This window comes from Acanthaster planci, linkage group LG11 (genome assembly GCF_054643075.1).
Source record: "Acanthaster planci isolate LZ-2023a linkage group LG11, COTS_SCS, whole genome shotgun sequence".
NCBI lineage: Eukaryota > Metazoa > Echinodermata > Asteroidea > Valvatida > Acanthasteridae > Acanthaster > Acanthaster planci.
In genome coordinates, this window is record NC_141787.1 from 5,745,053 (window position 1) to 5,769,860 (window position 24,808).

General features: G+C 41.3%; 1 protein-coding gene across 4 annotated transcripts in view; it reads left to right on the forward strand.

Annotated features, from left to right (window-relative positions):
* Positions 1-143: 143 nt before the first annotated feature.
* The window catches only part of LOC110987545 (laminin subunit beta-1-like), a 44,960-nt gene continuing 20,295 nt past the window's right edge, over positions 144-24,808 (forward strand). The window contains exons 1-20 of one of the 4 annotated variants that reach the window (XM_022250355.2): positions 144-451; positions 5,413-6,223; positions 9,456-9,656; positions 10,527-10,653; positions 11,425-11,592; positions 12,195-12,233; positions 13,130-13,285; positions 14,104-14,216; positions 15,756-15,974; positions 17,167-17,316; positions 17,441-17,573; positions 17,810-17,919; positions 18,348-18,537; positions 19,968-20,117; positions 20,675-20,806; positions 21,450-21,573; positions 22,580-22,719; positions 23,326-23,551; positions 24,079-24,328; positions 24,567-24,689. In XM_022250355.2, coding sequence (XP_022106047.2) covers positions 5,564-6,223; positions 9,456-9,656; positions 10,527-10,653; positions 11,425-11,592; positions 12,195-12,233; positions 13,130-13,285; positions 14,104-14,216; positions 15,756-15,974; positions 17,167-17,316; positions 17,441-17,573; positions 17,810-17,919; positions 18,348-18,537; positions 19,968-20,117; positions 20,675-20,806; positions 21,450-21,573; positions 22,580-22,719; positions 23,326-23,551; positions 24,079-24,328; positions 24,567-24,689 — 3,411 coding nt within the window. In that variant the 5' untranslated portion in view covers positions 144-451; positions 5,413-5,563. The remainder of the gene's footprint in view (positions 452-5,412; positions 6,224-9,455; positions 9,657-10,526; positions 10,654-11,424; positions 11,593-12,194; positions 12,234-13,129; positions 13,286-14,103; positions 14,217-15,755; positions 15,975-17,166; positions 17,317-17,440; positions 17,574-17,809; positions 17,920-18,347; positions 18,538-19,967; positions 20,118-20,674; positions 20,807-21,449; positions 21,574-22,579; positions 22,720-23,325; positions 23,552-24,078; positions 24,329-24,566; positions 24,690-24,808) is intronic. The other 3 variants (XM_022250353.2, XM_022250354.2, XM_022250356.2) reach the window with 3 other exon arrangements.

The following is a 24,808-nucleotide window of genomic DNA, read 5'->3' on the forward strand; positions in this document are numbered from 1 at the left end:
TGTGGATAGGAATAGCTGCTAGGACACGTGGGTTTTAAATTGCAGGACCGGGACACTCGACCTGCTCGATAAACTGTTACTAGTCTATGAAATCAAAATACCCGAAAACGCTTTTTTTTCTGTTGAAATTTAAATCAAAGTCCCCAGTGTCCAAAACATTAGGCTCAAGTGCAAAAACATCGATTGAAATGGGACTGAATTCCATATATAATATGATGGAGTGGATAAAACGTAAAATTTCTGTATTTTTTCCCCGACGATTCTTCACAATGATGAATTCTCCCAACCCAATATGAGGATACCTCTTGAATAATAATAAACCAATGGAGATCAATGGCGGTGTTTTTGGTCTATATGGTACGTGGAGCGTCCACCTGTTAACTCACGTTCCACTGCGTAATTAATTGGCAGGTGGATGGCATTTTTGATGCTGATGATCTTCAAAATGGAGGTAATATCTCTTTTTCTTTTATTCTTATGTTTGCATTGCGGTATTTCTGTAAAAGCCTGAGAACCTCAGTGAATGGAAAATTAGGAATTCCAATTCCAAAGTTTCCGTGCGCGGTTAATAATTTTCTGCAGGAACGACAGTGCGGATAACCTGAGTGCATGCGGAGTGTTACTTGTCATGCTTGTGTGTGTAAACTTGCCATCGTATGCTTCCTACCTCCATGGTATTGGTTTGGGTCAAATTCAATCGCAGATAATCTGTCATTGACTGAAAAATTGTTATTATCATGTGCACCGTTGTTGGAATCTTGTGCAGCGGTTGGTAGTTTACTAGTACTCTGGTCATTACAGTTTTATTTCGTGTGGAGATGTGGTTAGCTTGTTTGGAAATCGGAATATCCCGTATCCATAGTAACAAAGTTGTTAGAATTAAAAATGGAAGTCTCTAATTATTGTTAATTTAAACCAAGCTGCTGTTCTTGAAGGATTATCATTTTAGAAATTGGTTTATAATTCAGGCTTTGTCTGTAAATGTACCTGTTTTAAATTATTTATTATTCCACTCTGATTCATTTACAGAATATCTGAATGTGCTTTTGATTAGTAATTCATCATACTAATGGTATTCAGTATATTTATATTTAATGGAACGTCTGGTTTGTGAATCCATGGATGATGACTTACAAGTATGAGTATTTCTTATTCATTTTGCCTAACTTGCAGTTCTTTGAGGTGCTAGCCAAGGGTGGATCCTGGGGGGGGGACAACAGGACCATTCCCCCCCCCCAAAAAAAGAGCCACAGTTTTGTTGGAAGAAATAATTTTTTGGCCTGACTCATTTCCCCTCCTTGAAAAGACATGCAAAAAGCCCCCCAATTTAGCCTTATCCCCTTAGAATGGCCATAAAAGGTTACAGGAAAAATTGTCAAACATTGTCGAAAAAATTGTCAAAAATTGTCAAAACAAGCCCCCCCCAACAAAAGGTTCTGGGTCCGTCCTTGGATGTTCTTTGGAACTGGACCTCAAGTTATCCCTGAAGGAATGTACATTTATGAGTATTATATGTGATGATCGTGGATGAAGTTATGAAAATAGTAATTATTGTCATCCACAATAAGAAGTATTTCTCATCCCCAAATCAGTGTTTTTTGTGATTGATCTATTTTTAAGTATTCTTTCTGAGCATTTACATCAGGAATGTCTGAGACTTTTTCAAGTACAAGTAAATTCAGTGCCACTAATTTGTACTCTCTGCAGATGAATTTGAACAAGAAACCCTGCTTTTGAATGATTTTGTGCTTAAAACCTTGACAACATGATTTCCCCAAAATGTAATGGCCAAGTACATGTAAACAAAACAAGCATGTTAAACACTGGCTTTTTAATTAATTGGAGGAGAGAAGCTTTTTATTCTTTCTTTTCCATTCTCAAAACAGCCACCATTCTTTTTTGAAAATGCCAACACTTGTAGGAATTTCCACTGTTCAAAGACTGTAAAATGAAAAAAAAAATTGACAAGGGAATTGAACATATTAAGCTGTTTGTTAAATTTTGTGGCACGGCGCAAGAAAAAAAGCCACTTTCATTGAAGTTTATAGCCATGGTCTAGTAAGTCCGATGATTTTTACTTTGATAACAGCGATTTTGTTTTATTTCAACTGAAATTGTATTTTTCCTTTTTTGTTTCTCTATTTTACCCCTAACATATTGGGAAAAATGTCCAACAGGGAGTTGGATAGTTGGTAGTGTGCTGGCATATTGTCTTAGAGGTCACCGATTTAATTCTCACCCCTGTTAACTTCTTCATTTGTCATCGTGAAATATAAGCTTTGAGGTAGAACGTTTAATGTCCACCAACTTATGAATTTCTTTGGCCAACCTGCGTGTGCAAAGTTCCTTTCTGACAGTAAAACTATGAATCAGAAAAACAGTTGATGTATATGTAAAATATATGAAAGTATTCTGAAGTCTTGATTTCTTCTTTAACAATAGCATATTACAGCAGAATGTACTGAAACTAGTAACAAAATAGTTTCCCCCAAATAACATAATCCTTGCAATGTGGCTTAAAGAGCACCTCTTAGTAAAACATCTTTTTTTCTGATTTTATGTGTTCAAATAAATATGGAAGCATTCAAATCAAATGTTGTCATTTGTCTTCATAGAAAGGGCATTTTTTGTGTTCATGCCAAGATTCGAATTCTGAATGTTGATTGCATCATTGAGTAGAAAACAGACAAAAGGAGGGGAATTCCCTTCTCCTCGTGTTTGTAGTGGATAAACCCTTGTGCATATCAAACAACACATGCAGCCACTGTTCGGCAGGCACAAGGTTTATCCTCTACAAACACAGGGCAAGGGTTCCCCTCGTTTTCTACATTCAGAATTTGCCTCAAAATGAACAGAAAATAAAGCCCATTTCAGCTTGTTATGTTTAGCTTGAGGTGCTCTTTAATTCTTGTTTGTACCGGAAAACAAATTTTCATTTGATCACAGGCCTTATAATATACCCGTCAGCCCAATCATTCACAAGCCAAAAGAAAAATGTACTCATTTGAATTCTTCGGAGTTTGAACAAAAACAAAAGGAAGCCATGTGCAACTAACAGATGCATTGCTTTCAATATGCGAACAAATGTATTCGTTATGAAGGAAATTTCTCTGTATTTGGGGTTAACAACAATAACCCTTTGTGCTGATGAGAGCAACTAGAATACAGGGGCTTAAATGGTTGTCATCATGGAATGCACCTTGAATACAGTTCATAGTAAATGAAGCAGAACAGCTCTAAAACCACCATCATTTGATATGTTTGTCCGAACTGGCAGTCATGCCACATTTGCTGATAGTCGGTTGATTACCCCCTGGGTGGTTGCGTGGGACGCTGTCACCATGGCTGTAGACATTGTGTTGCAAGCTGTTGCCACGGCAACCAACTGACAAGGGTAACTGTAGTGGATTGCACTGCCTGGCCTGGCCTAATGCCAAGGGCGGATATACGGCCACATGCCCACATTTGAAATAAACAGGTCTGTCTTCTCCCCATCTGCACGAAGTTTGATTGATGAGTTTGGAATTTTCTGGAGGGATTTGGGGCATTATGTTATTTTTTGGTTTCAAAAATGAATACAGGTTCAAAAAGCAATACATTTGTGTTTGATTCAGTTGTGTAAGGCGATTGTCGAGAAAAGAAAGGAATTATTTAAAATCTTGGAGTAAGATCAAACATGTGTTACAAGTAGTTCTTAAGATGTATGTAGCTGCCAAAGATTTCTGCAGATCAAATTTGCACCATGGATCACTTCGTAAATGTATGGAATTAAGCGGAAGGAGGGGGAAATGTCAAACATTAATATTACTGACTTCATGCAGAGTGGCTTTGGTATGGGTGGATCACAGTTTATACAGGGTTACATGTAGATGACCTCCTTTTTGTGTATGTGCGCGTGATGGCCATTGTGTAACAGCTTGCTTCATTGATCATTCTTTATTATTATGCCTTTTTAACACACACCCAGTATGTACATGTAGAAGGATTCACATATGCTCCAGTGAAATATGCCAACGTATTTTGCAGTATCATTTAAAAAAATCCTTTCTATTAGGAATATGAGTTTGCAGTGGAAATGTACATGTACCATGGTCCAACTTGGTTTTGTGTTGCAAATTATATTGACTGAAAAGAATTACTCATTCTTATGAAGTGCTTTTGATTTTAAATTTTGGTTACATAAATGCAATGATTTTAATGTGTGATTTTTATATTGACAGAAATATTTGAATATCTGCATGAAAATCAGGTTAGCTCTCAGTCCACATTCCCTACATTCACTGGCTGTAAACATTCCTGTCTCTGGGCTAAGAGTATGATGGGAAGGTTGTAGACATCAACACATGTAAACATTTGGTGTGTACATGTATTAAGGTTGAAAATTTGGGGTGTTGAAATCGCCTGTAGTCCCATAGAGTTATGTTTTGTAATGTAAAGTGGATTCATATTTGCCTTCCTGGAGTGATACTGTAGTTCTAAATCTGCTAGGCCATGGATTGTTTAGGCAGCATGGAGGAAGGTACATGTACATGTAGAGCCCAACTGGGCCCAATTTCATGGCACCGCTTACTGCAGAATTTTACACTTGAGATCTCCATTCTGCACTAACCACAGTAGTAGAAAAATTCTGCGTTAACCTTTTAAGCACACAATTCCTTAGTTACGCATGCGTGCATAAGCCATAATTCCTCACTAACACGTGAATTATGTTTGCCGTAAGCGCCAACTTTTCGCTTTGCGGTAAGCAGCGCCATGAAATTAGGCCCTGGTGTACCTAATTACATGTAGCATCAGAATTGATGCCTCTTTAAAGTTTATATTTGTAAGTTGGTTGCAAAGGGCATGCAGTTCCAGAACTGATTTTTGGGCGTGAGGGGCAAAAAATGTGGGTGATGATGATAACTTTAAGGGCCTTTAGCATGCTTTGGGAAGGAAGGAAGTAAAAAAAAAAGTCCTCCCAAATCACCTTTCATTATATTTCAAGAACAAAAATTGAACAAAATAAGTGAACACTACAAAACAAAAAACCCCAGGACACAACAAAACAAAAAGAATTCTACACTTTAAATTAAGGGCTTTGACCCCTGTTGGTTGGTCTTTCCTAATCAGCCAGTGTTGGTTCCTGACACAATTAAAACTGAACCATAGATGGCATAGAAGAGGGACTATCAGATATCCTGCAGAATATCCAGCATGCTTGCACTTTGGAGACTTGCGTGGAGAAAGTCTTGGTGTTATTTCATGTGTTGTGTAAAATCCTGTCAGAGGCAGTTACCCTACATGCAATTTACTCTGTGCCATTATCAAGTCATGTGTCACAGTTTTTTTTAATAAATGCTTGCAGTGGTGCCAAATCATTCATACCGGAGCAGAGCTAATTCATAATTGGCACCTTTCAAATTCTTGTATTAGTCCAGGGCGTAATGGAACTCGCTGATGAGTCATCGCTGCCCTCCGAAAGCTGATCTCTTTCAGCTTTAATAGTGCCACGAGTGTGCTGAACAAGGACTGAGTGTTGGTGCTTGATTGAGCATAGACTTCTGGAATTAGTGACAGGTGCCAGATGGTGGACAGGACCTCCAATATGGGCTCCGAAATGAGACTGTGGACTTGGATGGTGCTACTTGTTTGTCTGACCCACAACTACTGCACAGTATCTGGCCAAGACACACCCAGCTGTCAGAACAGTGCTTGCTATCCCCCTTTCATCGACCTCATCCAGGACCTGCCCAACAGAACGGTCACCGTCACCTCCACCTGCGGCACCCCGGCCAGTGACTACGAGTTGCGGTTTGTTGGCTCCGAGGGGGATGGGTACCAGCGTCAGACTTGCAACGCAACTGATCCCGAAAATGCCCACCCAGCAGCCGCACTGTACGATGCAGTCACGTCCTTCTTCCTCTTGCGGCCTGACCTCTCCACGTGGTGGCAGTCAGCGAGTGGAGACAGGGATGTGCAGCTGACACTGATGCTAGGTGACAGGTTCCTCTTCCAGGGGACCACGCTGGTATTCCGCAGCCTGCGGCCGAAGTCACTCTTCATCGAGAAGAGCAACAATTTTGGCCAGGCCTGGCTGGCCCTTCAGTACTATGCCATAAGCTGCAGCCAGACATTTCCAAGTGTTCCCGTCGTGGAAGGCGCGGTGAAGTACCTACCCATCTGTGAGGAGAAATATGTCGTTGGGGATTCTTCAACAGAAATTCCCAACAGTGATATTCAACAGGTACAGTAGGTCCTTCACTTTTCCGTCCCTTTCTCGCATTTATTTCATGAAGCAACAACTGACATGTACATGTGCAAGGGACAATACCTTTGTTATTTGTTATGGTATTCTGACTATGGCCACTATCAAAGATTTCTAGATAGAGGTCTGATGTGTATCTGGAACAAGTAATTAGATTTAATACATCTTATGTCTATGGAATCACAGCATGATTATTCACAATTAGTCTTTGGCACTTTTGGAGCCAATATTATATAAATATGAAAAAAGTAAAACATCAATTGAGAGTAATTTATACAAATTTTTAAACAAAATATATTCATTCGAACCGGTGTGTATTTAAATGGGTTTTTATCCAGAACTACTTTACATCACACTCTGTACATTTCAAACTGATTGCAACCCTGTTCAAAGGGAGATTTATGCAAACACACTGGTCCATCCATTGTGGCTGGTCCATTGTTGTTTGTGTCATTTTGGACTGGACACCCATGACTGGTACAATTTGTTGCCATCAAGCATGTCAAATTGTTGATAGAATTCTTCATCGGACTGTGAGGACTTTCTGCACTTCAAAATAAATGACTGAACAGGCATGATCATTTCATCATTCAGAATTATCAAAAAAAAAAAAAAAGGAATTCACAATACTCTCGACATTCAAATTATTATTAAAGTCACAGCTGTGAACAAATCCTGTGGCAGTTGTCTCATTAAAACTACTGAATCCCTCCTTATGACATCATCACAATGCTATATCAGGTTTTCTATTTCAAACACAAATTGATGACGTACACGCACACGCACACGTACAAACCATAGTGACAATGATTATACATGTACCATACATACAAGCCTCACCCATTGTCATTTAATTCAAAGCATTACGCATAGTTAACAACTACGCATCACTAGCAGTAGCACCTGTCGCCAGTGCCAGCGACAAGATTTTAATTGACGTTTGTGTTTGCCGCAAGCCACTTCCATTTGGCTTTTAGCCTTCTAGCCAACTTCATTGATAATTGCACGCACATGCAGTGCAGGTCTCTGCATGCCAACTTCTGAACCCGTGACAAGTCCACGTGCGGCACCACACCCACCAGATTCTAGGCAAACTGCGCGTAGGTCCATGTATCAGATTCACCTGTTGTCTGCCTGATTTCAGTGAATTAAAATGGTCACTCCCTGTATTGCAGGATTCTGCGCTGGGGTTTGCTGCACGTCATCATTGTATCAACCCCCTTGGGCTGATATAGATTCGGTATCGATCGCTTACAGGCATTGCCTTGTTCAGGGTGGCATTTCATCCACACCCAAAGTTGTGTGCATTTTCAATGTTTTACTTATAGTTTTTGTAATTTTTTTCTTCAACCACATTTCAAAGCCATGAATTGAAGTAGACCATACCGTACATTGTAGTTGAAATACAAATTTGTTGATATTTTCAATACAAATGTGCAGAAATGAGTGCAGACATTGGTGTCACTACAGTTTTTTCCGGGTGAGGCAAAGTCTTTTTTTTTGGGGGGGGGAGAATCTGGTAAAGCACCAGTGTTCAGTGTATTCAAGTCCTTCACAAGTCCTTTCATTAGTCCCTTCACAAGTCCAGTCACAAGACCCTTCACAAGTCCAGTCACAAGTCCAGTCACAAGTCCCATCACAAGGTCAGTCATAAGTAACAGGGTGAATAATGACAAGAGAATGCTTTTGTTGCAGCTCATTTGAACAGCTTAATTGTAAATTGGCTTCAGACTGAACAATTTGGGATGGACTCGAATACAACACTGCAAAGCACTCATCAACAACGAACTGATAAACCAATAACAGTGGAAAAAGGGTCAATTTCAAGGATTGTGTTTAGCAACTTGGTTATTTTCATCTTTTATCCCTCATTTTTCTCCTTTCATTTCTTTTTTCTATTCATTTCATTTCCTGTTTACATAAAAAAAATTAAAAACCATTTTTTTGGAGAAGGGGCAGGACAAGTCCCCCTTGTCCACCCCTCATGACACCCATGGGCCCAGAATGTATGCTTTATCCAATTCTAGCATGATCCATCAACTCAGAGCCATTGTTTTAATCATAGATTTCAATCAAAATACATGTAACTGAGGAAAAAGATAAACAGTGAATAGTTGGTACACTGTTTTCGTCTTTGCACCTCACATGTATTCCAAGGTCGTAGACAGACTGTCAAAAGTATACAGTGTAGGTTTCATGTGTACATGTACAAGTGTATGGCCCGTATTTCTCTTCGTCTGGCACCAAGGAAGCCTTTCAACTTTGACAATGAAGGATAATCAAGCCATTTCCGTCTCATTACCCTTCTCCACTGCAGCAAACTGTAGAATATTGCCAGGTGGTAAAATAAATCATAGGTAAAGGATGGAAAAGGCAAATGTATTGAATAGGTAGTGCAGTATTACCCAACTTGTTAATTCGTCCCCTTTGATGAGTGGTTACTTTTTTTCACCCTGGAAGCATTTTGCCTGATATCATTTTACACGTACATTAACAACTGCATACACAGCTGTGTTGTAGTCGAGACCACCTTCACAAGACCTTACAAGACCAGCGCAAGACCGGCACAAGATCTCCAGTCTGAATTCAAGTCACAAACTATTCAAATTAACTGCAACAAAAGCATTCCTTTGTCATTGTTCACCCTGTTAATTGTGTCTGGTCTTGTGATGGTCCCGACTATAACACCGATACACAGTTAAATTGTACACATACAGCGATTACTTACTTTTGATGATACATGTAGTTTGACACAGGAAATTTTGAAGTGATTGGAAGATTGTCTGTACATCTAAGTCATTACATGAAGGTGTTAAATATCGTGGAAATTGATCTTGTTGAAGTATATGCTAGTAAATGTTGAATATTATCTGAAAAAGCAGAACTTACAGGAATTTGTTGTTCCCGTGCGATGTTCATGTACCTGCATGTACAAACATGTACATGTGAAGTTGAACCTTACACGTGATTCCATATTGCCAGTAATTAATTATCATGGTAGTGCCAGATAGTCTATGAAATTTGCTATCCATGTGTTCAACATTTATAGAAATCTGTATTATACCCCTGGCAGTGTTTTCACTTTGTCAACAATAACTTGCAGTAGTTTGTTTGAGATGCACAGTTTGGATGTATTGAGATTTCTTTTGTGCAAAAATAGCATTTTGAAGTACATGAATTGTATGGAAATTTGAATGTTTTCTGAACACAGGTGCAATACAATCCGGCTCAGAAACTCGGAATGGAGTTCTCCCAGGAGGCGGTCATGCGCTACTTCACCATCACCAATATCCGCATCACCCTGGGGCTACCAGGCAGTCAGACAGTGTTGCGGAACTACTTTGCTGTGGCCGACTGGGAGGTCAATGGCCAGTGCCTGTGCTTTGGCCATGCTGAGCAATGTCAGGGAGAGGTAAGGATTTGTGTGCACTGGCCTTAAGCTAGCCTGTAAGCAGCCTCTAAGTGATCAGACAAAAGCCAGTGCCTGTACTTTTGCCATGCTGAACAGTGTTAGAGAGGTAAAGGGTTTTCTGTGACCTGGCCACGAGCTGGCCGCCAGCTGGTTTGTGTGTACTGGCCTTGAGCTAGCTGTGAGCTGGCTGCTGAGTTGTCTGATGGCCTCCAGTGCCTGTGGTTTGGCGACATGTACATGTAGGCATAGCAGTGTCAAGGAGAGGTAGAGATTTGTGTGCACTGGCCATGAGCCAGCCTCTAGCTGGCCTCTAAATGACCTGATATTGGCCAGTACTTGTGGTTATGGCAGTAGGCAGTGCTACGGAGAGGTGAGGTGAGGTGAGGTTTGTGTATACTACTGGCGCTGGCCATAAGGTGGTGAGTGATTTTCAGCTGCATGAGTCTTCAAATGAATAGCTACAGGCAGTAGCCAGCACATGTGTCTGTGTTTTGGCTGTGATGAAGATTGTCAAGGAATGTTAACAGGGCTTCCAACTGGCCGAAGCCTGTAATACAGTCACTTAGTATGGGGTAGCGCGGACATCCGGGATTCTTGCAAAATGGCAGGTACCTCGCCGGTGAAAAGAGCGACCATGGCGATGCACGCACACACCGGCCAGTCAGGGGATCGGGTTACACAATCTTTTCTCTGATCAGTATGTACATGCACGCTCCTTGCAGTTGTTTTCATCAGCATGGTGTGGTTGCTATCCGCTATTTTGTGAAACTCCACGATCTCCACGCTGCCCCATAAGCCTGTCAAGAGAATGTATCAAAGACAACGATCGCAGTATGCCCCCAACTTGTTAGGGTGTTTCCTTTCTCCCAGGATGCTTCAGAGTGTGTCTGCCAGCACAACACAGCCGGCCGCCACTGTGACCGCTGCCTACCGCTGTTCAACAACAAACCCTGGCGGGCCGCCGTGCCTGGACCAAACTCTGCAAATGCTTGCGAAGGTGGGCTTGCTGAACATTATGTTAACATCTGCCATGTAGTTACCCCTGTTATGCCTTAAACATTATTGGTCGATCGGTTTGATCAGACTGATAAGAAAGATCATTCAGTAGGAAATCCTGCATAGTATTGTGTTTCTAAGTGCTACACTTTCTGAGCTTTTTCTCGAAAGTGCTTTTATTGAATCCAAAAATTTGGATATACTAATGTCCATATATCTCCAGAACGCAGTGCACTACAGGGGTCATCCATATATCAAATTGTAGCTTTTGATGTACACAATCCAGCCATATCAAAAAGTCGTAACCTCAATCTGACGACTTATTACCCATTTTTCTAGAGCCAGTCACAAATGGCCATAGAGAGAAGAGGCTAGCAGTACACATAACTGAATAGATGCTTTAATTGCTCTTAAACGTGTTGAAAGACTGTTCTGGTCATTAGTTACATGTACTGTACATGTACTAGACTAAATAAGTGGACACACATGCAAGTGTTCCTTGGATCAACTGATTTCTTTGGTTTAAACTTCCTATGGCAGCCTTTACAAACTGAAAAATCCATAGCGGCAAATCGTGTGGCACTTTGAATTTTGGTTTTTGTCTAACTTACCAGTTGCATGTGTGGAAGAAGCATGCTGTGTTTTTACTTTGGTCAGCAGTCAGCTTTTCTTCAAAATTCCCTCGAAAGTCATAGATTCGTCATGGCAATCACTGGAGAAACTTGAAAATCTCCCAAGTTCGTAGCTTTTAACTGAAAGCTCTCCACTGCAGAGTGCGACTGCAACGGCTTTGCCAGCAGCTGCGTCTACGATGCCGTCAAGGGCTATGGTGTCTGCCAGAACTGCGCAGAGAACACCGGCGGAGACAACTGCCAACGCTGCGATGACAACTACTTTAGAAACCCCTACACAGACCCCACAAACAACGACACATGCATCGGTAAGCCAAGAAAAGAGGCACTACATAATGCTTGGTTTGCTTCTGTTAGTCCAGATGAAAGTCACCTTATAACAATCCTTGTTTGACCCAGTGTGGTAAATTTTGCTTAAATGATGAGCTTATTTCAAAAATGCAGTAAGTGTCATTTTTGTTACCTCCTAGAATCCCAGCCTCTCCTGGCTGGCAGAAGTCAATTCCCACGTAACTTAACAAATAAACCTAATCAAGTTTGAAAACTGTGGTTACTAGACTAAACTCAGACTAAACTTGTCAACAGTGTGTGGAGTACTCCAGTCAACCACTTTGCACCAGTCTGCTGATCAGTAGACACATGCATTAAAATTTGTAGCAGGGAGTCGAGACTATATGTTGCTGTGATAGTTGATATTACATGTACATGTAGTTCAACTGAAGCACACAGGAACAAAGGACACCTAAATCACCTGTAGACTCATTCACTAGCAGTCGTTGACAGAACTTGTTCATAGCTGCCACAGTGAGTGTACAGTGATACATGTGGCCAGATAGGAGTAGAGAGTGCTGCTCTCATATTCACTGTTATTATACTTTAACCATTAACAACCACATTTTGCTCCTGACAGATCTAACAGCACCATACCCATGTAGTCAGTATTGCTGGCGTGAGTAATTAACACATCAACTCAATTCTGTCCATTTCTACCATTTCTGATTCTTTGTACACCCTTCCAGTGACACTTTCCAACCTGTCATTTCATTGGTTTGAAGGGTCATCTTATCTTTCTGTCTCAGTATGGTTTCTGTGTGGTTCTTTTTACCATTGGTGTAATTATGGGAGGGGGCGTGCCCCAAGTGGAGTTTCGTGCACCCTCTTAGAAATCTTTGTTAAATGGACATAATCTGTTCACCAACTTTTGGTACCCCCGAAAGAATGTTTTCTCCTCTGCCCCTTGAAATTTCACCTCAGTTACCCCATTGCTCCTCGCACATATTTTTCTGCATAAAATGTGATAATGAACTTTCACAAATCTGAACTAAACTTTTGGCATCTTCCTTTTGAAGTGGCTTTGCTTCAGCACCAACAGTTCCACCATCATGATTTACATGCATAGTGGTCCTGTCAGAGATTAAGTTGTAATTTATTGACTCTACTCTTTTTCAAAGATTATGTACACCATTAATTGTCAGTGCAGTTTCTTTGCAAATACAACAAACACAACAAAATGAACTTGCTTTGTATCCCATTTAAGCTACACGTAGGTATAATACAGATGTGTTTTACATTGGTGTAAGGTTTGCTGTGAACTCTGTTACGAAATTACAGGAAAAGAACAGTAATAGAATAAAAATTCCCGCCATTTTAAAAAGTAGTGCAATAGGGACAACTAAATTTACAGCAAATTTCTTGTGGCAGTTTTCTTACTTTTTCCTGGAATACTTTTTTCTGAACAATTAAACCCAAACTGAGTGACGATCAATGAATTATTGACAAAAAATCACCATAGGTGACTCCTTTTTGGACGTTGTTATTATGCACTGTTTGTACTCCTCATTGCAGCATGCATGTGTGATGTGAATGGCACCCAGTCCAATACCATCTGCAACGAAACAAACGGCAGCTGCACGTGTAAGCTGAACGTGCAGAACGTGCTATGCGATGAGTGCAAAGACACCTTCTTCAATCTCAGCGCCCTGAATCCAGACGGCTGCCAACGTGAGTTTCGCCGCCTAATTTTTTTCGTTCAAAGAAGTGTAACACTACCCATTCCTGGGTGCAGTCTCTGTATGCTGTTTCACATTAACTGAAAATCCCATGTATTTAGATGCCACTACATGTTACATTTGCCTGTTGAAATGTACTCCCAGCTTTAGGGGAAATTAGAATTGAGATGTGTGCTTATTTAGGGAGGTGTCTGAAAGGCTGTGTTTGCATGGTGACCTGTGCGTCCATTATTAAAGTTATCTGCGGCCAGTCATAATAATGTAGAGACACACGTAGGTGCCAATTCATGAATACAGTTCCCATTCTGCCATAATTGGCTTGTTATCAAACAGTGCATACAGAGATCATGCAAGAACGCACTCTTACAGTTTAAATTTTATAAACACAAAACCAAAATAAAAGCACCAACAAGACTTTTGCCTTTGGGACATTTAACCCTGAACATTTAACCCTGACATTTAACCCTGTCCTTCCGACAGTTTGTCCCACTCCATCTGCTTTTGGTCAGAGCATTACCACAAATAGTCAGGTAATGCAAGATAATAATTGTGGAATTTAAAATCATGTCTTCCTGAAGACTTGTCTATTTTAACATTACTTTTACGTAATGATCAAGGCCTTCAATGTCAAAATCATACTGGAGTTGAACACGCTATTTTAATCTTGTCTCCATCACATCAAAGTCAATGTTGGTTCTTTTTTCACTGTTGTGTCTGGTATAATATGCAGTCAGTTTTTTCCTGATTTGTTCGAGTACCAGTATATGCTTTGATCTGTAAATGCATTTCATTTTCCTGTTCCACTGACAGCCTGTGACTGTAACTCTGTCGGTTCCCTGGGCTCCACCAACTTCTGTGACAAAGTGAGCGGGCAGTGCATATGCAAGGCCAACGTGGAGGGCAGCAGGTGTGACACCTGCAAGGTATGGGATGAGCTTGCATGTCACTCATGAGTTATTGCTTGTAGAAGAGGCCCAGAAAGCAATTGTGAGTGATGTAGCCATGGGCAAGTTCTGGCACATTAAATATTGTTTGGGCTCTTGTCATTTACTTCTTATTTTAAAGCTCACAATGATCCTATTCAAACAATTTGGCTAAATTCCATCATTGCTCATGCATGTTGCCACTACTTACATCATTTTCTGCATTTGTATAGTCTCTGCCATCTTGGACAATAGTTTTCACTTCAGCGGTTCTTTCCGTACTGTTTGATTTCAAAAGAAGGCCAAAGAAAACTATGTGATGCGGCCTGTGCCCCCAAGCCAGGTTCCAGACTATTAACCAGACTAGTCCATCATTTAGGTGACGTCACAGTTTACTGTTGTCACTGTATGAACTTGTCCATGGGTGCATGTTGATCTCGATGACATTGCTTCTTTGGTGTGGTTTGTGAAAGCAGCTGATATGGGTAAGGTGGGTAGACGTGACTCATGATCTTGTGAGTATGGCTGATGGGTGTGGCTTAGGGGTGTGGCCTGTGGGCAAGGTGCACTGGTACTGTGACGCTCTTGAATAAAGTTGTATCAAATTTTTATCCTCTATGTGCAAGAGCAAGAGATGGCGTAGACTTGATGACAAGTCACTAGATAGTCATGTTTTGCCTGTGAACTTGAGTCGAAGTCCGTTGGTGTGATTCAAGTTTTAATAAAATTATAGGCCAAGGTGACAAGTCACTAGATAGTCATGTTTTGCCTGTGAACTTGAGTCGAAGTCCGTTGGTGTGATTCAAGTTTTAATAAAATTATAGGCCAAGGTGACAAGTCACTAGATAGTCATGTTTTGCCTGTGAACTTGAGTCGAAGTCTGTTGGTGTGATTCAAGTTTTAATAAAATTATAGGCCAAGGTCTGACTTATCCACTTCATATATGTGTGCAGCGCAATACATATGTAGTGTTTTCTGCGATGAAATCCGATGGCACAAAGCTATGTAAATGAGAATATTCAACCATTAGTCAAAAGGGGATTTCTTCTCAACGTGTCCAGTCATGTGTACAGATCTGGCAATCATTTAAAAATTCTTACACTCAACTGGGTCAATTGTGAAATGAAATTAAATGTGTACTGTATACACTGTAGGGTGCATTTGAGCAGCTTCAACCAGGCAACCCTGACCTTTCGATTGCCATGTCTGCTGTATGTCAAACAAGTGAGAGTGTGGGAACAAGGTTGAGCTGGAGTCAGGTCATGGATGCTACTTAAATGCACCCAGACTGTACATTGTTGCAGTGTACAGTCTGCGCATGTTCGCCTTGTACCCAGATGAAATGATTCCAATCAACCTTTATTGCCAGTGAGGGGATGCTTTGAGTCAGGGTGGATTGACTGAAAAATAGTGATATTTTTGCAAGGTTCAATGCTGGTAAAACAAGATTAAGACAGTTTTCTTTATCCAAGGATGGAGGAGGTTTGAAATTAAAATTAAGTTTTGAGTCTCTATTTGTCACTTTTTGTTCTTTTTCAGACCGGCAGCTACAACCTGGACGCGGCCAACCCAGACGGCTGCACGCTTTGCCGCTGTGGCCTGGGTGCGTCACTGAGTGGCCTGTGCAACCCGGACACTGGGGCCTGTGCCTGCCGCACCAACATCACAGGTCGAGGGTGCAATCAGACCTTCCCCGGCTACTATGTCCCTAAGCTGGATGGGATGACATTTGAAGCTGAGCTAGCAATTGCGGATAAAGTAAGCATGAAGGTTTCTGACATGGCATTTTGGGAATGAAACCCAAGTTGCATGTGCAGATTGAGCAAAACCCAGACTCACTTGAGGGTGACTGTGGGTACTGCTAAGAAAAGTATACTCACAAAATACACAGAATGAACTGTTTTACCAAGACAAGTTTATTTCTGATGTATAATTTATTTCTGTTTGCAAAAGGTTGGATTTACAGAAAAATAGAAAGAGTCACATCTCACCTTTAAAGTGAAACCTGAATTGCATTGGTGTACTGAAAACTTGAAATCATTGTTTACATTTGTACTTTCTTAAAGAGCCAGTCGGCCCATGGTCCACTGAGCACCACAGGAAAGTATGTATGTATTGAAAGAAAGTGTGGTGTAACAAGGACAGAGATCTACTGTATTTGAGCTCTGTGATACAGTTCTGTATGGTTTTGGTAGCATTCTTTTGGTCCCTTAACCACTTGCTGCCGGGTGTAATTTGAAGTTGTGTGACATAAAACTGGGAAATTTTCAAGATCTTCCCTTTTCAAAATTCTTCAAAAAATCATAATTTCATTTACTGGATGTTTATACCCTCATGAATGACTGCCCGGTGGCTACTCTATTCTAACAGACAACATCTGTTGATGCCTGAGTATTTCAGCCTGGTAAAAAGATTGTGCCGTGTTACATAAGTTTCTTTTGTTCCCTACACTGGCACAGTGTGCGGCTGGCGTCTTTTCAATAGGGGCCAGATTAGCATGCAGCGGTATTGTATTGCTCATCACTGGAGTGCTTTTGTCCCCGGTGGTAACCTGCTCTTGCTGAATGCCACAAATGTTGGTATAATCTTTCAAAACAATGACGGATTTCCTCCTCTATTGACAACTGAAAAATGTTAGCAATTCCCAGCAGCTCGGTCTTTTGTTCCGAGTATGGTCTTTTGTTATAAGGCCTAGCTCTTTTGGGTTTGGGCTCACCAGTTTCATGTATAAAGCCTATGTGCCCAAAACCAGGCTCCCTGGCAGGAAGTGGTCAACATGCACCATTTCTCTTCAGGAAAATTAGAGGCCTCTCATGTTAATGCCTTAAATGACGAGCCCCCATGCTATGCCGCTTTTCACCTCTTGAGTGTAGGCTACTGGTTAATATTGACTGAAACTTGCTGTCCACTGAGGTTTTGGAGTAACAAAATCATTTTTTTTCTTCCATAGGACGTTACCATGGAGGAGAGGCCCACCGATACAGACACAGCAAGGCATACTGGCCGAGGCTTCCTAGCAGTACCTGTCTTGACAGTGGTCATATTCTCCAATGTGACGGTTCCCCGCACACAAGCCTTTGAAGTGGTGTTGAGATATGAGGTAATGTTAAAGGGGCAGCATTGCCAGAAGGGAAGGTAAGGGGTCGTGCCACTGATTTAAAGTTTCATTTTTCTCAAGGTTCTGTCCATTTGTCTGATGGTTTAATGACTCGCTTGATTCGCAGAGCACTTCAGATTTCCCGGGTGTTCGCGTTGAGTTGGCCCAGCTAGTGCCTACGGAGTATGAGTGTCAAGGAACCAATATGTCTGGTGACCCAATATCGTTTGTGTCCAACATACAAGCGGCTGGAGTTGGAGGTTAGTGGACACCATACAGACTTTAATATACAAAATAGCCTTTCTGCTCTTGACATTGAATAATCCAGCCTGTGTTCATCTACACTGAATTTTTTCAGTCTTTGGAAAATTGTAAAGTGTGTATATTTTCTTATCGATGGCTGATAATTTGTGAATTTTTTCAGAGAAATAGATACGTTCATTTCCACTGCATTTTGCAACTGATTTTGAGATATTTTATGGGGAAATGTTCACAGGTTCCTTGCAGTTTGGGTCCGCCTGTTTAAATGCAGCAAGCCGTTATAACATCTCAGTGGTCATTGGTTCATCTGTCAGCGGTCCGTCTGCCACTGTTCTTCTGGACTCGGTAAGTGTGAATATTTTAAGTACGGAAGCTGAAAGCCGTCATTTGCCCTAGTTTATTTATTGCCAATCCAGACTACATTTGTCACTGCCTGCAATTTAGACTGATGTATTGTTTTTGTGCACACTTTATTCATTTTGCCATCACAAAGAAATGGAATTCATAAAAATGGACAATGAAACAAAATGAACACTTTTCTTACCACGGTGGTGTGAAAAGGCGTACAAGTACTTGGACTACCATCAAAATTTACCATTGTAATGTTATGAAAATATATTCAAAGCACTTTACACTCATTCGGTTATCTGCATTACTATTTGACAGGTCATGAGTGCTGTTATTCTTCAAATCCGTTCGATGATTTTTTGGGTTGAAGTTGATATACGGTACATTTTTCAAAGCTAACTACTTTTTTATTATAACTCTTGCAGGTTGTCCTCTTACCTGTTTTGGAGGACCTAGATGTCTTCACCTCTGACATGACCTCTAACCTGACCCGCCAGGCCATGAGAACCTGCTGGGAGGCAGCTGTCTCAGCAAGGTCAAGGGTCACAGTGAACAGAGGAGAATGTGCCCAATATGAGTTTGCCATAATGGCTGAAGTTTACAATGGGGCTATTGGTAAGATTTTTGAGGAAAGTCTATATTTAAGAGTATTTATCTCAGAATTATGTTTTGAATTGTTTAATGTTCAAGCGACAGAACCTTTTGTATCTTTGCATTTTCAGCAAAATGCAAAATAAGAACATCAGGGGGCAGATCCAGGATTTTCCAAATGGGGAGGTGTGAACGAAATATTTTAGGGTCGTGGCCGTAAAATTAGGAAGGTTGGCTAACCAGAATCAGAACTGTTTTTTTTAACGCCGTTGTCACATTTGTGGGGCTTGAATGTTCTGAGAAATTTTATCAAAATTAGGACTTATCTGAGGTCTGTGGACATCTGGTAACTGTTCTAGGGTTGTACTTTTTGAGCCACTGATCCTTGTATGGTTATTCTTCCACCTTGTGAAATGAGGATAATTTGCACGGACAATAATACATCAATTTGGGGAATGGGAGAAAACTGTGCCCCCACATTTGTAGGTAGATATCATATCTTTTGTACCCTCCCTACTTTTTCGGTCCTAAATAAAAACTGTATGGAGCAGTAGGCCTACATTTGGTTCACATTTCAGAAAGAAATAATTTGAAAAATGAAATAAAGCTTGCAAAAGCATATGCTGAGAAAAATTATTTAACCACTTCCTGCCGGGTGCCTTTTGAAAATGCAGTGTCAGTGGTTTTCAAAAATCTTCAAAAATTCATATCTTTTTTCTTGAAAGCCTAAACCCTATCAAGTGACTGCCTGGTGGCTACTCTAATCTGACAGACAACATCTATTGATGCCTGATTTTGTAGCCAGACCTGCCACCTTGTAAAAAGAGCTCAGATTGTGCAGTGTTATGTAATTTTCTTTTGTTCCCGAAACTGGCACAGTGAGCTGCTGGTGTCTTTTCAATAGGGGCCAGATTAGCATGCAGCGGTATTGTATCGCTCATCACTTGAGCAGTGGAGCGCTTTTGTCTGCAGTGGTAATCCACTCATGCTGAATGCCACAAACAGTGGTATATCTTCCCAAACAATGATGGATTTCCACCGCTATTGACAAATGTTGGCAATCCCCAACAGCCCGGTCTTTTGTTCCGAGTACGGTCTTTTGTTACAAAGCCCAGCTCTTTTGTCTGATTTCGGGCAGCCCGGCATTGCGTATAAAGAAAACTTACCTGAAACCGGGCTCCCCGGCAGCAAGTGGTTAAGTAGTCAGAAACTGCCTCAGATCATATCACAGAGCATCTTGAATCCAAATTCAGGCCTCAGACCCCACACCATAAGGGCTTCACACTTCGTGCTCCCATCAGATCCAATCAAGGTTATGCCCTCCCACTTTTGAAAAGTGATTGTTGCCCATGCATCTTATTTTTTGTTTGGGTATATTTCTGGTGCCTTCATTTTCAGTCTATTGGAAATGTGATTCTGTAACTTCCTTTTCTCTTTTTTCCATCTGGCTGTAGCTTGCTCGTGTAACGATGCGGGAACAGTGCCTGGTACAGTGTGCGACTTACACAGTGGCCAATGCCAGTGTGTGCCAGGTGTGACGTCACAGTCATGTGACTACTGCAAAGCATATCACTACGGTTACAACACAGCGGCTGGCTGCACACGTAAGCGCCTCAGTCACTTTGATGATTCTCATACACCCGTTCACTTTCCCATTGAGTGTTCCAACAAGTCCAAGGGAAAACACACCTGACGTCATGCCAGCTCAAGCTTGTTCACTTTGGATGAGTCGGCATGTGTAGACTGATTGATGACCTACGACATGCTGCATTTTGATCATATTGATTATTCCCAATGACCTACAACATGCTGCATTTTGTGCATACTGATTATCCCCAATGACCTACGACATGCCGCATTTTGTGCATATTGTCCCAAGTGACCTATAATGTACTGCATTTTGTGCCTACACCATTAGATAATGAAAATGGCATTTTATTCACTCATCCAATTTATGAAAATCAATTGTATTACAGTAAATATGCGTGAGGTTGAGAATTGTATCGCTTGATACAATTGAATAAATATCTGTCTGTTGGCACTGTATTCCTAAGATTTGCTCCTGTATAGTTTATGAAAAGTAAGAGCAAAGGTACATGTACCAATGCCATCCTAGCTGCTTACTGGATTGACAGTGTTGGTTTGTTTGTCCTTTTTTCAGCTTGTGCTTGCGACATCAACGGTGCTGTCCTGCAGTCCTGCAATGACAACACCGGAGTGTGCGACTGCCACGCAAATGTGGTCGGGGACAAATGCAATGCCTGTCTGGCTGAACACTATGGCCTCTACACTGGTAAGTAGAAAATGTTTGCCTATATATCTCCCCCTCCCCTTTCCCTTCCCCCCTCCCCCACCTGGGAGGGGGAACCCTCAGCAGCAAGCTAAAGCTAATAAACCATGAACAGTGGGAGTGGTCAATTCCCAGGCATTTTGTAGCAAATTGTGATTCCGTTTCTTTGTTATTTCTCCCAACAGATCTTATCTTCAGGGAAGCCATGTTTGATTGTGTTCCTAGAATCCATCTTTTTTACTGTGATCTGTTAAATGACGGTAGTGCCAGACTATTTTGGGATCCATCATGCTCCACTTTTTTTAATGTGACTTAAACACATTTTGATATAATTATCACAAATTTGACATTACTCATCAGCATAAATGGTATTAATTTGTGGTGAATTTATGCATGTATGCATTGCTTTCATTTTTACTCTGAGGTGCCACAAATATAAAAAGATAACCTCGCTTTCAATTCAATATAGCCGACTTGTGAACGAGGGCAATTTTTCTCATCTTTTATTTCCCATTTTTATATTTCATTTATTTTGCTGGGGTAGGGCAACTCCCTTGTTGCCCAACCTCCTTACCCATACTGCATTAACCATGCTTTGAGATTAACTAGCATCATTGGTAAGTTTCCAATTGTTTCCATTAATCAGGCACTGGCTGCGTCCCCTGCATCTGTGCGGCCAATTACTCCCTGGACAATGCCTGTGATGATACTGGCCAGTGTAACTGCAAGCCAGGCATCGGAGGATTGAACTGCTCGCAGTGTGCACCAGGGTAAGGCATAGTGAAACAATGTCACTTTATCATTTATTAGTATTATCAAGTCTTTCTGGTAATGACACCCAGGATTCTTCAAAAGCATCGAAGGCAATGTAGCTAATAAGCCTGAAGCAACCTGTAGATATCAGATAGTGAGAAGCAGTGACAGTTGTAGAGATGGGAGGAAAATCGGAAGAATTTTCTGGGTAAAACCCACGGAATCAGATAGGGACTGAAAAGCCAATCCACGTAAGGACCGAGACAGGGATTGAATGCAGGCCATAGAGGTGACAGGCGATGAAAGAAGTACCATGCCAACCTGACTCCCCAAACCTGACTTGCATGCATGTGATTACTAGGTCCTTGTCCATCATTCTTGGTTTATAGTCAGTGACGTGACGGTGAAAGCCGCACATTGGTGAATAGTGGACCCTGGTAGTGGCTGGATGCCAAGGATGCAGTTTGTAGTAGTCTTACAATGTCGTATGTTGATGTGCACAAAATATACCCTCCCAAAAAAAAATCATGCGTTGCTAATATATATCTTGTAATACACAGAAATAAAACCTGCAGACTAACCGTACTGTCTCTTTTTAAACATTGCAATACCCATCCCAAGTATGCAGCAAATTTTCATATTTCGTCCGTGTAGCCAGTAGCAAGTATACAGCAAATTTTCATACTCTGTCATCAGTGTAGCCACGTTGCAGTGGATTGGTTGATACAATATGGTCTTATGCATCAAACATTTCTGGGTGACAAATATGGCGACTGCTCAAAAGATGGCCCTCTGCCTGAAGAAATGTTGCAAGGAGATGAAGAAGACAAAGTGAGTTGCTGTTACCGAAGATGATGTGGAAAATCCCAGACGAGAAATTTAGGGGAAGAATGAGGTTATTCAGCGATAGAATGAAAACCCAGAGAGGTCTACCCTGACAGGGATTTGAAACCATGGCCACGGAGGAAGAAAGCATCTCAAAGAGAACTAAGGTTGTTTTTTTTGGGTATCTCACTACCACAGTTATTACCAGCTGACAACAGACGGCTGCACCTTCTGCGGGTGTGATCCTGTGGGGAGTGCTCAGAGCGGCTGCGATGACGCAGGCAACTGCTTGTGCAGGGAGGGCACCATGGGAGACAAATGCCAAGTATGCAAAGAAGGTAATGCATTGTGGGTATTGCCAAGAGCAGTGTAAAATATTGGTAACTGTATCTCCTAGACATTTTGAGCCTCAAACTTTTTTCAAAGGTCCGATTCATGGGGAGAACCGAGGACTTCATCTTTCAACTTCAACTTCTGAAGGCAGATCAAGTTCCATAAAGAGGACTCTTGTTTTTGTTTCATAGTCCTCTAAGACTGGAAAATTGTGGCCAAAATTGCAGTCTATTGGTACACTTGTGTATCATATCATTATCTCTGGTGAGGAAAGGAGTACACTGTTCATAAGTGGGCCGATCTTTACAAACTTACATAAGCTTCTATACGATATCAGACCTTGTCTATCAGTATAGGTGTTGTGTTTTACATCACTTAACTCTTCCAAAGCAGGTCGCATCACACTCAAATATGATTTGAAGGTTTGGATGGATGATAAACTCTGTAGTAAGACAAAGGTTTTGCAATTGAGTGGGGTTCTGAAAAGAACTGGTGAACTTTAACGCTTTTTCACTGAGCCCCAGTCACTCACAAAAGGGAAACACGGTGCTTACTGCAAGCCTTGGTATTGTTACATTATGTTGAGTTGACCTCCATGTTCATGCTTGCAGGTTTCTACGGCTTTGGGCCCTGGAGCGAGCGCGGCTGTGCCGGCTGCTACTGCTCCTCACACAGTGCGCAGTGCACCACTGCCTCGTCCTGGTTCCGGGCCCAGATCGCCAGCAGTTGGTCGCTGCTGAACTCTGGGGCAGTGGACCCCCGTTGGACTGGGGTGACCGGCAGTGGGGCAATTGTTGAGCTGAATGAGGTGCCTATTCTGGATATTTCCAATCCCAGGTAATCCTCTTTTCACTGTTGCTTTCTTGCCTTATAATACAGAAAGGGTCATCCACAGATACATACCTGGCAGTTATTGGTATGATTTGTTGTATCTTTGATCATAAATGATCTCATCATCCATTGTATGATGTGATGGACATTCTTTTGGCTAAATTCTGGGGGTTTGAGAAAATTGTTAGAAAATCTCAGATTTGCTTTGGTAAGTGCATTTTAATTAGTAACAAAGTACAGGGAAAACTTCTGCTTTTAATTTAGAATTGACTGTACTGAAATTGTTCATCTTTACTTCAAGTATTTGCAAGACTGTGATGGAATGATGCATCAAAAACTTTAATCGGCCAAACAAACTTTGGCACAGTTTGGAGCTACAGAGGCTAATACAAGCTTAGCACAACATAAAAAAAATAAAAATTCAAATTTTTTTATCCTTCAAATTCCTTTATCTAACTAACATTTACCCTCTGGATATAACTTTAATTCACGTTTAAGTTTAAACCCAATTTTTACTTGACATTTTATTTCAGATTGATTCTTGAACTCGTTGCACCAACCAACTCCACTGATTTCTTCTTTGCCTCACCTGCCATCTTCCACGGTGACTTCAGGACTGCCTACGGCCAGTCCTTGACCTTCTTCCTCAGCCAGTCGACTGACCAGGGCCCCTTTGTCAATCCCGCCGGGGATGTCTTCATCGATGGCATTTATGCGAATGAGACACTGGTTGCTGCGCTTCCTTATGCACCCAATACAGATATGAATGAGACAGAGTACCAGGTGAGGGTTAGCTGATGCTGAAAATTGATTGATATTGATCAACATTTTGTCATCTCACTTCTGGTTATACTTCTTCTTTCTCTTCTACAAAGGGACCCTGCTGGAAATATTTTTCAAATTGATTGTGTCAAAGCTGTTGGTTACTTTCTAACTTATTTTTGACTGGCTTGCAATTGACATTACAACTCTGAATAAAGCTTAACTCTCACATATTAATGCATAATGACTAACTCCTCAGTTCAAGCTGCATGAGAATTACTGGCGCAAGGGCAGCCTGCAAGGGGACCAGCCAACTGCCGAATACATGATCAGGATATTAACCGGTATCCAGTCCATCCGCATCAGGGCCAAATACAATACGGTAAGCCAAAACATACCTGTCCACTTCATTAGTACAAAATACAGAATAATGGAGGTTTTCATCTGATTTCCCTTTTTGGAAGGTGCCACTGAGTGGTAGCTTCATTTTGATGTGTTGGC